At 41.6% G+C, this 12723-nt stretch overlaps 1 protein-coding gene across 2 annotated transcripts in view; it reads right to left on the reverse strand.

The window, feature by feature from the left end:
- The window catches only part of VPS35L (VPS35 endosomal protein sorting factor like), a 121866-nt gene extending 109746 nt beyond the window's left edge, over nucleotides 1–12120 (reverse strand). For both annotated transcript variants that reach the window (XM_074965354.1, XM_074965353.1), the window contains exons 1-6: nucleotides 12069–12120; nucleotides 5500–5599; nucleotides 4400–4567; nucleotides 3976–4098; nucleotides 3519–3543; nucleotides 2432–2508 (exon numbers count right to left, since the gene is read on the reverse strand). In XM_074965354.1, the coding sequence (XP_074821455.1) occupies nucleotides 2432–2508; nucleotides 3519–3543; nucleotides 3976–4098; nucleotides 4400–4567; nucleotides 5500–5599; nucleotides 12069–12085 (510 nt within the window). In that variant the 5' untranslated portion in view covers nucleotides 12086–12120. The remainder of the gene's footprint in view (nucleotides 1–2431; nucleotides 2509–3518; nucleotides 3544–3975; nucleotides 4099–4399; nucleotides 4568–5499; nucleotides 5600–12068) is intronic.
- Between the last annotated feature and the right edge of the window lie 603 nt (nucleotides 12121–12723).

Below are 12723 nucleotides of genomic sequence, written 5' to 3' on the forward strand. Positions count from 1 at the left end.
AAAAACAGCATAGAAAATATTACCCCTAATTAATTCTTAAAGTTTGGCAGTTACAAACAACTGAAAACTGGATGTTATAATGGGAAATGAGGAACCTTAATAATAGGCTGAGCTACCAGCCCCTCCCCTATAATAACTGTGTTTTTAATCCCACCATTTTAGTAGGATGCAACAAAACAACACATGCAAGGTGCTTGCTTTGTTGTAGCAACTCACTAAATAAATATAGCCCCAAGCTGCAGAGATCAGAGCCAGATATGAACTTCCTCTAAATCCAGGGAGGGGAGATACTGAGTCTTGGGCTTTGGTTTAGGCCCATAGAACATTTCTTCCTATACATATTCCCAGCATTTATGGGACTATTCCTGGTGACATCAGCAATGCTGGTGTAGAAACAAAGGTAAATAAAGCAGTTGTGCTGGCTCCGACACTGGAAACATTACTATCAATATTTGCCAAAAGGACGGAGAAAAATCGGGAGGCGAGATTCTGCTTCTACTGAAAAGGGCAAACACAATGAAAGCTGAAATAGATACATAAAGTACTTGACAGTGCCCTTTTAAACCTTATACTCTTTATATTAACCAAATACCTTTAAAATATAAATCAGAGCTCAAAGAACACAAGCATCAGACTGACCCTCATGCTGTTAAGCCATTTTTTCTAATGCAGTGGTTCTCAAATTTTTTTTTCCACGGACCACTTGAAAATTGCTGAGGGTCTCGGCGGACCACTTAATGATCTTGCCAAATGTTGTTTGTACCGTCAGCTAACTATTGTAAAGCATTTTGGATAAAGCGCTATATATTTTTAAAAAACCACTTAATAAACGTTTCTTTGTTCTACAAATAAAAGCACACAACTCTCATTTTAATATCAGTAGTCCTACCTTTCTAATGTGATGGATATGCCCTCTCCCCCCTACCACGGCAGCCACCAAGCTGGGGCTGGAAAGTCGGGGGAGTCTCTTCTGCTGCAGCTGCCTCCGAGCTGGGGCTGGGAAGGAAAGGGGATATCTCCCCCACCACAACAGCCAGAGCTGAGGCTGGGACAGAGGGCCGTCTCTCCCTGGCAGCCACAGCCCTGGAGCTGGGGAAAGTCGCCTTTTTCTCTTGCCACGGCAGCCCTGCACATCCCAAATTCCCCCCCAAGGCCACCACCTCACCTTACACGTGCGTCTTCTACAGGATCCATGCACCTAACTAGTGAAACCATGCCTGCACGGCTCCACTAATTAGGTGGGTAGCCCTTCGTTCTCTCACGTGCGGCCGCCCAGCCGTGCACGTTAGAGAGAACTATCCGCGGACCACCTGAATGGAGCTCCCACGGACCACCGTTTGAGAACACTACTCTAATGAAATTCTGTATTCTTTTAAATTTTTATGAGGTTTTGTCATTGATTGCTATTAAGTTGTAGCAGCTGCAGAAATAAAGTGTCCTTTGGTTACTTACAGGTCAAGTACAACAACAGGCCTGAGTTCCTCTAACCCTCCAATTCCTTTTCATATGAACACCATTCTATAACGTAAGGCTGTTTATGAACAATCAAAGTGTGTTGCAGAATGGCATGCAGACCTAGGGCAAAAAGTTATTGCAAAGCTCCCAGCTACTAATTTGTGAAAAATAAAGAGCAAGACTCAAGCATAGTCATATCAGAACTACAGCAGGTCACTGTAAAGGATTATGTAGCAGGAATGACTACCAGGAAAATAAATCGACAAATGGCGTGATGAATTGCAGAAGCAACCACTATTTTGTGAGTGAATACATTATATATTATTGAGATACACTTATTCTTCCACTAATAGAATCTAATCTGCAGATATTTAAGTAGATGTTACTTTTGACACATGATCCCTTCATGCTGAATCTATAAAATGAACACAATACTGTGTTAATCATGAGATCCAAGTTGAAGTTAGCCATAAAAGACATGGAGGCACTGAATCAGAATTGGCACCAATTCAGTAAGGTACGTAAGCATGTCAATGGCCTTTCTGATTTCAATGGGACTAAAGTAGTTAAACATATGCGTATTAAGAGCCTGGCTGAATCAGTGCCTTACTTAGGAGAGATGTCAGTCTCTGCAACAAAAGACAGAATAAAAAGATTAAAAGTTGGTAGAGCCTACCAGACACCCGGGAGCTTAAATACAGCAGCTATAGGAGATAAATGATATGGATGTCAGCCCAGTGACTCTCCTTTTGGGGTACTGGTTGTTAATGAGCTAAAAATTTAGGCCCCAATTCTACACAGACACACACACACTTTCAGTGGGACTACTCAAGTGCATGAAGTTAAACAACTGCATAAGAGTTTGCAGAATCAGGGCTTTTAGGGATAAGCCAGAAAGTTTCTTAAATAGCTTTCATCTCACACAACTAATCTTTTTTCTCTTAAAATGGAAATGTTTCCTAGACAGTTTGCTCACCTCTTCAAGGTCATCCAGCTCTTCTAGCCTTGTTCGCACCTTCTCAGAAACTGCTGAGCCAGGCGTCGTAGCTTTTCCTGTAGGTAATTATATCTTTGAGTTTAACATTTTCAAATTCTTAAACTATTAAAAAAAAAAAAAAAAAAAAAAAAAAAGACTTGAGGGGAAGAGTCAGATTTAAATAAGCTAACAGTATCCAAGACCAAAACAGTGGTTCAACCACCTAAAGGCAGCTATTCAGCTGCTAGCATGAGAGACTCCGAGCCTGATTTTCAAACAAGACCTCCATTCCTGCAGGCACACAATGAATGTTGCCAACAATTCATTCATCTTTTTCTCCAAACATTTTGTAGTGGGCACAGAATAGCAACTGCAAAAAGCGAAGCCTGATTTGAAAAAAACAAAACAAAAAACCCCAAAACAAACAAAACCAGACTCTAGATTTTTTATTCGGGTTCTTTGGGTAAGACACTGGAGGCCTGTATTTCAAGATTCCATTTGCTATGGAAGGTTCTTTACCACTTCGCCTCGCATTCTTAACAGTTTTTCCCATTAACAATACAATTAAAACATTGCATTAAAAATTAAGATTTTGGTGTCATACTAAACAGCCAGTATAATACTGGAATCAGCTCCTTCAATGCTTCTCTCTCAGCCAGGCAGAGAGAATTGTTGGACAGCTATGCAAAGCACTTCCTTCTATTTCCCCTCTTGTTCCCTTCAAGCAAGCAAGTGGGAAAATTAATGAAGACAAGCCAAATACCAAAATAATCTTGCAATTTTGGGAGATTTGGAGGGATAACAACAGCCCAGATGTTTTTTAAAGCCGCAATGTAAATTACAGGAGTTGTAGTTTCTTTCAATTACACATAATAATGCACCCAGCAGCCACTAGATGGAGCAAGATAAATATTATTTTTCTTGAATTTGCAAAAATCCAGTGGGACTCATGAGCAACAGCAGTGAATCAGCTCACAGTTGGAGAAAGAAAGCTTTAATCTGAATGCATGTTTTCACCAAAGGTCTGTCATTTGCTCTCTCCTTAAAATAATAGTCCCATGGCACTTGATATAGAGAAACTACTCACCTTTTTCAGAACTCATATACAGATTCTGCAAAGAAACAACAGCATTTTAGAAAGCATGTATTTACAAACTACTTACTTATTTATAAATGATTTAAGAAAGTGTGGATTGATTATTTTCAGTGCTGCTATTTATTCTATAAATTAATGGAGATATAAAGTGTGATTGTAAGCTTTTCGTGGCATGAACCATGTCTCTATTTGTGTTCTAGGAAGTGGCTAGCACACTTTTGGGCTCTCTAAAAATAATCAAGTACTACAGGCCAAAGATCAGCCAGTCTTCTTTATGAATATTTAAAAGCTAGAGCTGCTGGGATGGTTTTCCACTTCATTGCAAATTAAATGTACTGAATTTCTTTACATAGAAAAGGAATAGTCACAAGGTACTCAATTACTGTAGCCTCACAGTACCCATAGTCTATTAAGGTTCTTGGACAAAATTATTAAGAAGCGCACTTACAATGGAGAGTTTTTCAGTCGTCGTGTATCTAGCAAGGATTTCACCACGTTTGCTTGACCATGGTTCAAAGTCACTTCCTACAGCCAAGCTGTCGTCTTTATCACGTTTCTTTCTTGTACTATCCTAGGAGGAACACAAACAAGGTGTTCAGCTTCATGTATACCAGGAAGACAAAGAAAGGTGACCAGATATTTTAAGACCTACTGTGTTTCATGTGTTACTGATCCTTCCACAGATTTACAACATTAAAAAACACAAACGTTACCAGAACTGCTAAAGCAAAAGAAAACAGGTAAATGAAATTCTCTGATTAGTTAATATGGTACTTTCTATACTGAAACAGCTCTTGCAAGAGCACAAAGAATCAGTTCTATGCAGGTCTATTTTGTTCAATCTACTTGAGATAATTAACCTTGAGCTTTACCGTGTTAGCTGCAGTAGTCACTGGATCTGCTGTTGCTGCAAACAATGACAAGGGATCAGTACCGTCCAACACACTGCTTAGTGGGTCTATCATTGAACTGGAAGAAGAGGAGGAGGTAGAGGAAGTACTTCCTTTCCGACCCATTTTCTTGGTCTTGGATTCAGTAACCTGAAGGAGAAGTTCAACTGTAAAATGAAATGATCTACTTCCACTTTAATAACTTACTAGAGCACAGATTCTCCAAATAGCACATTTTTTCTCTCTGCTAGGAGTGCCTCAGCTATAGTACTGGTACTTAGAGGTTCTTTTACCATTTTTATTTCTATTTTCTGCAGGAAAAGGCACTCTCTCCCCCACCTGTTCTTTGCTTCCTCCTCCCACTCTTGTTTTTATCCCTTCTTTCATGATGCTCCTTTAGCTTCAAACAGCCTACCACTTCCTGTGCACCAAATACCCTTCCTTTTGTCTTTCAAATCCACCCTTAAAGACTGCTCCTTTCAAGAAGCTTTCCTATGCAGATCTCCCTACTGACCTTCCAGAGTCTGAACTGCTGCCCATGTATCATAGTCACCAGAGTTAAACTAACCTCTCTGAAGCAGGGACCTTGCCTCTTATGTGTTTTGTAGAGCCCCATGCACGCTTGCAATATTTCATAGAGTGTTTTTAAAACCACAGCTGGTTTAGAGGTAACCCAAAAACAACAAGTGCTACATCGAGCAGTTAGGCAGGTTACTGGTAATGTGATGAGTTGGTCCCAATCTGGTCTTTTTATATACAATGAAACATTTCATAAGTAACCAAGAAGCTGTGCGGGATTTGAGCTGTTCTGAATAGTAAGAGACGTTTTCTGGCATATAACATCAAGACTTTCAGTACTGCGTAAATAGCAACATAAACTCCTAGTACTATAGAAATGGTGGGAACTGCAAGCAGCTGGAGCATCCAAAACGTAGTTCACTGGTACTGCCAGTGACTTTAAAACCAAAACTTTTCTTCTAACAAATTCAACAGGAAATCAGAACTGCCTCTAGTTGCCAGCAGGAAACAGTAGTTTTCACTTTACAGTGATGTTATTTGCAAAGGCTCAAAAAGAAACTTACGGTAATGGGTTTCAGTGGATGGTAGTCCCCAAATTCCACAGGTACAGCCTCCAGTCTGCATGATTCAAACTCTGATGTGTAATTTCTAGACCTTGCATGCCTTAAAAAGCAAGAATAAAGAAAAAGTTTTATAGGTGCATCACTGTATATGTACCTGAGAGACTGTAAATATGTAGTTATACATCACACTTGTATAGGTGCAGACATGTTTATACGCCAAGCAGTGTTTTGGAAGTAAATCAAATTGTATGATATAAGGTTTCCCTTTGCATGAGAAGCTAATCTGTAAACTGACTTGACTACTTTGCTCTCTTATACTCTAAATAAAAACTTCTGGTCAGTGCACTTGTGAAGTGAGGTAACTGCCAGTTACTGTTCTGAATTCAAAGTACAGCAGTTGGATTCACCTCCATACCATTTAATTTAATCATCAAAAGGATCAGAATTAGCAAATAATTTACCCATTAGTAAAAAGAAAAAAAAAAAAAAAGGAGTACTTGTGGCACCTTAGAGACTAACCAGTTTATTTGAGCATGAGCTTTCGTGAGCTACAGCTCACTTCTGAAGTGAGCTGTAGTTCACGAAAGCTCATGCTCAAATAAACTGGTTAGTCTCTAAGGTGCCACAAGTACTCCTCTTTTTTTTTTTTTTTTTTTTACGAATACAGACTAACAGGGCTGTTACTCTTTACCCATTAGGTAATTTACAAAGGGAATCAATATCCAGCTGTTCCACAGTATTCACAATTAAAAGTTGCAGTGGCCAGCTGACAAGAGGAAGAAAGAACATAACCAGCAATGCAAGAACAAGAAATAAGTCATTGTACTAAAGGCTTCCATTCTTACTGAAAATATTTTATTAAGAGAAATAACTTACAGCAAACTCATATTTTACAGTTTTTATTCTTAATCCAAGTTGTTAGCCTGTTGACAAAACCAGACCTTCTTCCATAAAAGAAAACGATTTGTACTTGAAGAACAACATAGATAATGCACTCCAAGTGCTTTGCCTTAAAGGCTTAGCAGCAGATATTAACTCCAGTCACAGCTTAATAGTTTTTCCTCCATTCTATTTTACTATTAATCCCAGTTTCTATTAATCGTTCACTATAATTAGAAATACAATTCATCTTTGAGGTGTGCCATTAAAGTGGGGGAGAGGAATAAAACCAGAGTTTCCATACCGAGACTGGACAGACCTATCAAGGAGAGCTAAGAGTTATATTTAAAAATACTCAAAAATATGTTCTTAAATTCAGTAATACATCAAATGAAAACCCTTTAACTAGCACGATCTAGTGATCGTGCATGGAACTGGGAGTAAAGATTCTTGGTTTGAGTTCCCAGCTCTGTTACTGTTTCTTTGGGGGCAAAACAGTTTCCATACATGCAAAGTGGGTATAGTTCTACTCAGCTCATGGAAGCGTCATGAGACTTAGAAGTGTCTATGCTCAGCATTTCAGCAAACATTTTCCACCACTGGTACCATACATTCAGCTCCAACAGTAGAGCAGTTGTGATAGAGCTAGTGTAGACAGGGATCGTAGCAGCAATCAGCAAGACCTGGTTTGAAAAGGTTTTCTTTCCCTCTGCCCACTCTACCTGGAACATTTTCCTGACTTTTTTAATTTTAGAAATATTAGGAATGCCCAGCTTGCCTTCCGTTTTATTACTGAAGGACTTTTGGGAGAGCTCAAGGATGTTTACTGGAGCTCTGGTGCCTTAATTGAACCAGCAAGGGTATTGAATGAACAAAGGCTTCCTTTACCGAAAACGCTAGTCCTTAAAACTAAAAACAAAACAAAACAAAAAAGCCAGATTTTCAAAAGAGCTAAGCTTCCATTTAGGCACCAAGTATTAAGTGTCATCAGCTTCCTTTGGGGACAATGTGCCTAAATAGGAACTGAGCTCATTTGAAAATCCTGCCAGTGTCTAAAAATTCATTTCCCCCCTCAACTTTCACTTTCTGGGATTTTGCGATGTCACTATTTCACTAGTTTTCTTCTAGTCATTATAGTGTGTTCTAATCTAAAAGGAATCTGAATTTCTTAGTGTAAAAAAGTAGCTGAAAGAAACAAAATATTTTAAAAGGGCAAAAACCCCAATTTCTCCCTGCCTCCCCACTTCTTCCCCTCAACTTTGCTGGTAATCTTTTTCAAAGTGAAAAAGGAATCAGACTACGTAATTATTATTTAACTGGTAGACCTCTGTGGCACTCTTGTTATTGCAATTCTGTAACAAGAAATCAGAACAAAGTCATAGCTGTGCTGATCAGTGGAGAAGCTTTGAAGCCTAATTAGATACAAGCAGAGCAAGAACAAGAGTCCAGTGAAACCCACATGCCTATTCCTTTTGTTTTCTTTATCTCCGATTTCCTGCCTTCACTATACATGAGCATTTTCTTGAATTTACTATTGTTCCATGCTTCAGTGACTCTCCTTGTTCACTTTCTTCATGGGTTTATTAGAATTTGTATGAAAATATGTACCCCACACTCTCTACTGTCTCCTAATTATAACACTTCTCAAAAAGAACAGGAGTACTTGTGGCACCTTAGAGACTAAAATTTATTACAGCATAAGCTTTCGTGGGCTACAGCCCACTTCATCGGATGCATAGAATGGAATACACACACACACACACACAGAGAGAGAGAAAAGGTGGAACTTGCCATACAAACTGTAAGAGGCTAATTAATTAAGGAGTTTTTTTTTTCTCCTGCTAATAGCTCATCTTAATTAATTAGCCTCTTACAGTTTGCATGGCAACTTCCACCTTCTCTGTATGTGTGTGTGTGTGTGTGTATATATACACACATACACACACACTTACTATATGTTCCATTCTATGCATCCGATGAAGTTGGCTCTAGCCCACAAAAGCTTGTGCTCTAATAAATTTGTTCGTCTCTAAGGTGCCACAAGTACTCCTGTTCTTTTTGCGGATACAGACTAACACGGCTGCTACTCTAAAATATAACATTTCTGTTACCCTGTTATACTTACAGTTTTGTCAGCATTTCCATTACATCTCATTTATAGGGGCTTCTAAACAGCATTTAAAAAAAAAAGTCCTTGACAGCTGAAGCTTGGCATAACAGCCTCAGCCTAAAGGCAATTGTATTATAACTAAATTTTAAGGCACCATTTGCTCTGTGTATGCATGTACATGGAGTGAGCTGTTTGATTCTGTAAGCATTTTTTAAAACTTACATTTACATTGTTTTAAGTGATCAAGACCGCTTGTAAGGTAATTAATATTCGGGGAAGTGCACGACTGGTTTGATATTATCTTCTATTTATTCACTGAGGAAGGAGAGAGAGAAGGTTAAACCTTCCATTCTTGGTGGAAAGCTCATGACTATGGAGCAAGCTTTCATCAGAAATCAGACTGACTGATCCAGTCTTGTGTAAGGTCCATGTCCACATGCAGGCTATACCGTATAACAGGCAGGTTGCCTTGTTCTACCTGAGTCTGGCACTTAGAAGAGCAATGAGGGAAGAAAAGCTGCAGCCACGTCTATTGGGAAGGCGTCCCTTTTATTGGAATGGATTTCTATATGTATTGCGACAATGCACCTCCTCCACCTCGGCGGGTACTGCGTTTCCCCCTCTGCTGGTGGGGGCATGGAGTAAGTCAGCCCCACTCTGGACTGTATTTATTCTCCCACTTGCGGGTTTATTTCCCAATACTTTTCTGGCAGGCCTCAGGGCCAGCCCAAGGAGTACCCCTCCACCCAACAAAAAACACAGTTCCAACTCAAAACAAAGGGGAATGCCTTTTCCTACCACCCCCACCACCACCACACACATGCCGAAGGTGTGAGGCTTTGTTATTGGCCCTGGGGTGCCAGTCCTTTCCCTAAACAGTCTGTTATATAGCTTCCCCTGTAGGGAGGAGAGCAGCCCTCCACCCTGGAGCAGACTCTCCCTGATACCACTAGCCCTGCACCGCCCTGTCTCTCCTTTCTCTCCTTTCACCAGAGAAGGGGTTTGTAAAGGCCTCAGGGAGCCCTTAATTGGACTCGGGTGTCTCTGCTGCATAGTCCCCTAAGTATGTAACATTTTAACACAAGCGTTTCCTTAAAATAGCTTGTTTGCAATTTTCACAAAATAAAGTTTTGTTCGACTAATATCCAAGACTTTTTTTTGGTTTAGCTATTATCCCCAAACAATGGTCTGTAATTAAATTGCTAACAAAACCCTAATGAAATGGGCATTCGAGAAGTATTAACAGAAAAACTTCAAGAATGGATCTTAAGAGGCACCTGTGGACATATCTGACTTTAAGCCAAATACTTGATATTCTTTCCTCACTCATAATATTTACAAAGTCTCATTTTGATATTAAACTATTAAAAAAGTATGTGGGTGAGTACTATATGGAAAGTTTCAGCCTGGAATGAAATTCATTCAAGCAACAAGCTCCTTTTACTTTAAAAGAGCGCAATTTATATTTTTTAAACATTTTGAAAAGCTATTTTAATAGTGATGCAAATAGCACACTGAGTATCTTATTGTGCCCCTTCATTTCAGAAAAAGCTGTGCCTCCATCTGAAAGCTGAATAAATTCAATTTATTATTTAAAGGAACAAAAGCTTCAGGAAAGCAAGACTTCCAAAAATCAGGAATTAGTTTATTTACAAGCAGCCATGCACTTTATGAGGAAGGGAAACAATTATTGCACGTATTTTTCTTTATCTTGTCAAAAGAAAAAATATATCATTTCCTTATCTTGCTTGCTCTAACAGAAATTGTACTATGTAGCTTATTTCCTAAGTATTTTCTTCAGTTCTGCATTCAGTTTTCCAGAAGTAAAGAAACATTTCATATTACTACAGAAGCAGAATTTGTAACCTAACATGAACCAACAGGGACATCCACTGCACTACAAGAGGAACAGAATTTTTATCTGGCTTCTTTCTCCTCCCCCCATCCCTCTCTTTCAAAAAAAAAATACATTATAAAATCCAACACAATCAAATTAGATCCAAATTCTGACTGCCCTAGATTGTTCTTGTTTATTTTTAAAGACAGTACATAAGAAAGTCTGTTCACAGGACATCTCTAACACGCTCCTGTGAAGACTTGTACATCCACAAAGCTACCTCATTATCCATCTTCAAATCCCTCCTCAAAATTCTATTTTGCCCTGATACCTACAAAAAAAAAAAACTGATAATGCTTAGGCTGCCAACGTGCTGATACCACTGCCTATCATGCTGACCAACACAGGCTCACTGTTTCCTAGTACTCCCCTGTCTGCTTGGGTCCATCTGTTGTCTCTTATTTAGTTAGGGTATGTCCAGACTGTTGAGGCTATACAGCCAGCATATAACCCCATCGTACAGATGCTGCCTACGTGGACAGAAGGGGTTTTCTGTCAGTGTAGAAACATCATCTGATGGTAGCTACATCAACAGATGTATTCTTCCATTGACATGCCTGCATCTACACTGGTGCAAAGCTACACACATGGGTGTGTTTTTTTCAGTAATTTTTTTTTAAAGGTTTCAACACAATGCCTTCCAGGCACCTCCATGCTACTGCTGTGATTTGGCACTTTGTAAGACATCAAAGAAAAAACAAATATAGGGTTACAGAGAGGAAAAAGCATATGGAGGCTTTATATACCCTACATGACTCACAGAGCAAACTACAGCAACTCCTTTGGGGTTATCCCATCTTCTCACAAAAATGCAAATAAGTACACCAATCCCATATTATTAAAACAGATCTGAATGTATCTCCCCTTCTTCAGAGGAAGGATTTTACTGTGAGGTTCAAGTATATTTTTTTTAACTTCTTTCAGATAGTCTCAGCTGCAGGCTTGTGATAATAACATAATTTCAAGGGTCTTTTCATGGGGGCATTTGAAAGAAGCACTGTCACTGAAGGAACATGTATGTATGTATCCAAATTAGAAATGAACTTTCTAAAACATTGCCACAATTGAATAGCTTACTGCTATTTCATTTAGGCTTCTGGCTTCCTCTTAGACCCCTTCCAAAGCAGCAGTCCTGAACCAAGGAGGAAGTTATCGGTGTTGTTCTTGATATTTGTTTTACTGTGGAAGTCCCTTACAGCACAGAAAGCTTTGGTCAGGGCTACCGGTACAGACTGTAGGAAAGGAGGGAATTAAACTTTACAACAGCTCCACCGCATGCACCTCCGAAACAGGTGAGCTTCGCACCCGGGGGAAGGCCACTGCAGTTTTGCACTAGGCTTTCGGACTGAGTTAGCGGAGGAGCAGGGAACAGACTAGGCAGGCTGACAGAGCAGAGGTGCCTTTCACCCTCTTTTCTTTAAGCTGGGGGACAAGGAAGTCCCCAGCCCACCCCGCTCGGGACTCTGCAGCCAGGCTCTGCTTTAGCCCGTTAGCTCCAGATAGGGGAAGATCAGGGACCCTTCCCCAGGAACCAGCTCCCGCCCAGCCCAGCCGGAACTGCTCCACCTCAGACTACGCGAGTCCAGACCCGTTGCCGCCTTCCGCCGCCTGCCCGGCTCGGCTCCCTCCTCACTCAGCCCTGACCCTTCCCGGCACCTCTACCCGTACTTCTCCCGGCCTTACCATGGGAAAGCAGCCATCTTGCTTCCTTGTCACGTGACCCTCCTTCTTCCCCCCCCCCCCCGGCCGGGTCTTTCACCGCCCTCTCCCCGCTCGCCCCGCCCCGCCGCCAAGGCTGCCATGATTGTGCGGGGCAGCCGGAAAGGGAAGGTGCAGGCCCCACGCGACAGCGGCGGATGGCTGTCGCTGGGCCGGGGGGCTGCTGCTGCACTCCTGAGCCAGCCAAAGCCCCGCGCGCCGACGCCGTGTCCTAAAGCGAGAGAGCGCAGCCCCGCTAGGCACACCCCAGGGGCTAACGGCTACCCCCCGGGGAAAGGCTCCTCCCCCACCCCACACACTGAGGGGGCTAACCCCCGGGGAGAGGCTCCTTCCCCCACCCCACCCCACACACTAAGGGGGCTAACCCCGGGGAAAGACTCTTCACTGCACACCACCCACTGAGGGGGCTCACCCCCTGGGAAAGGCTCCCACCCCACCCACTGAGGGGGCTAACCCCCGGGGAGAGGCTCCTCACCCCACCCACTGGGGGGCTAACCCCTGGGGAGAGGCTCCTTACCCCACCCCACCCCACACACTAAGGGGGCTAACCCCTGGGGGAAAGCTCCTCACCGCACACCACACACTGAGGGGGCTCACCCCCTGGGAAAGGCTCCCACCC

Source organism: Natator depressus, chromosome 10 (assembly GCF_965152275.1).
Source record: "Natator depressus isolate rNatDep1 chromosome 10, rNatDep2.hap1, whole genome shotgun sequence".
NCBI lineage: Eukaryota > Metazoa > Chordata > Testudines > Cheloniidae > Natator > Natator depressus.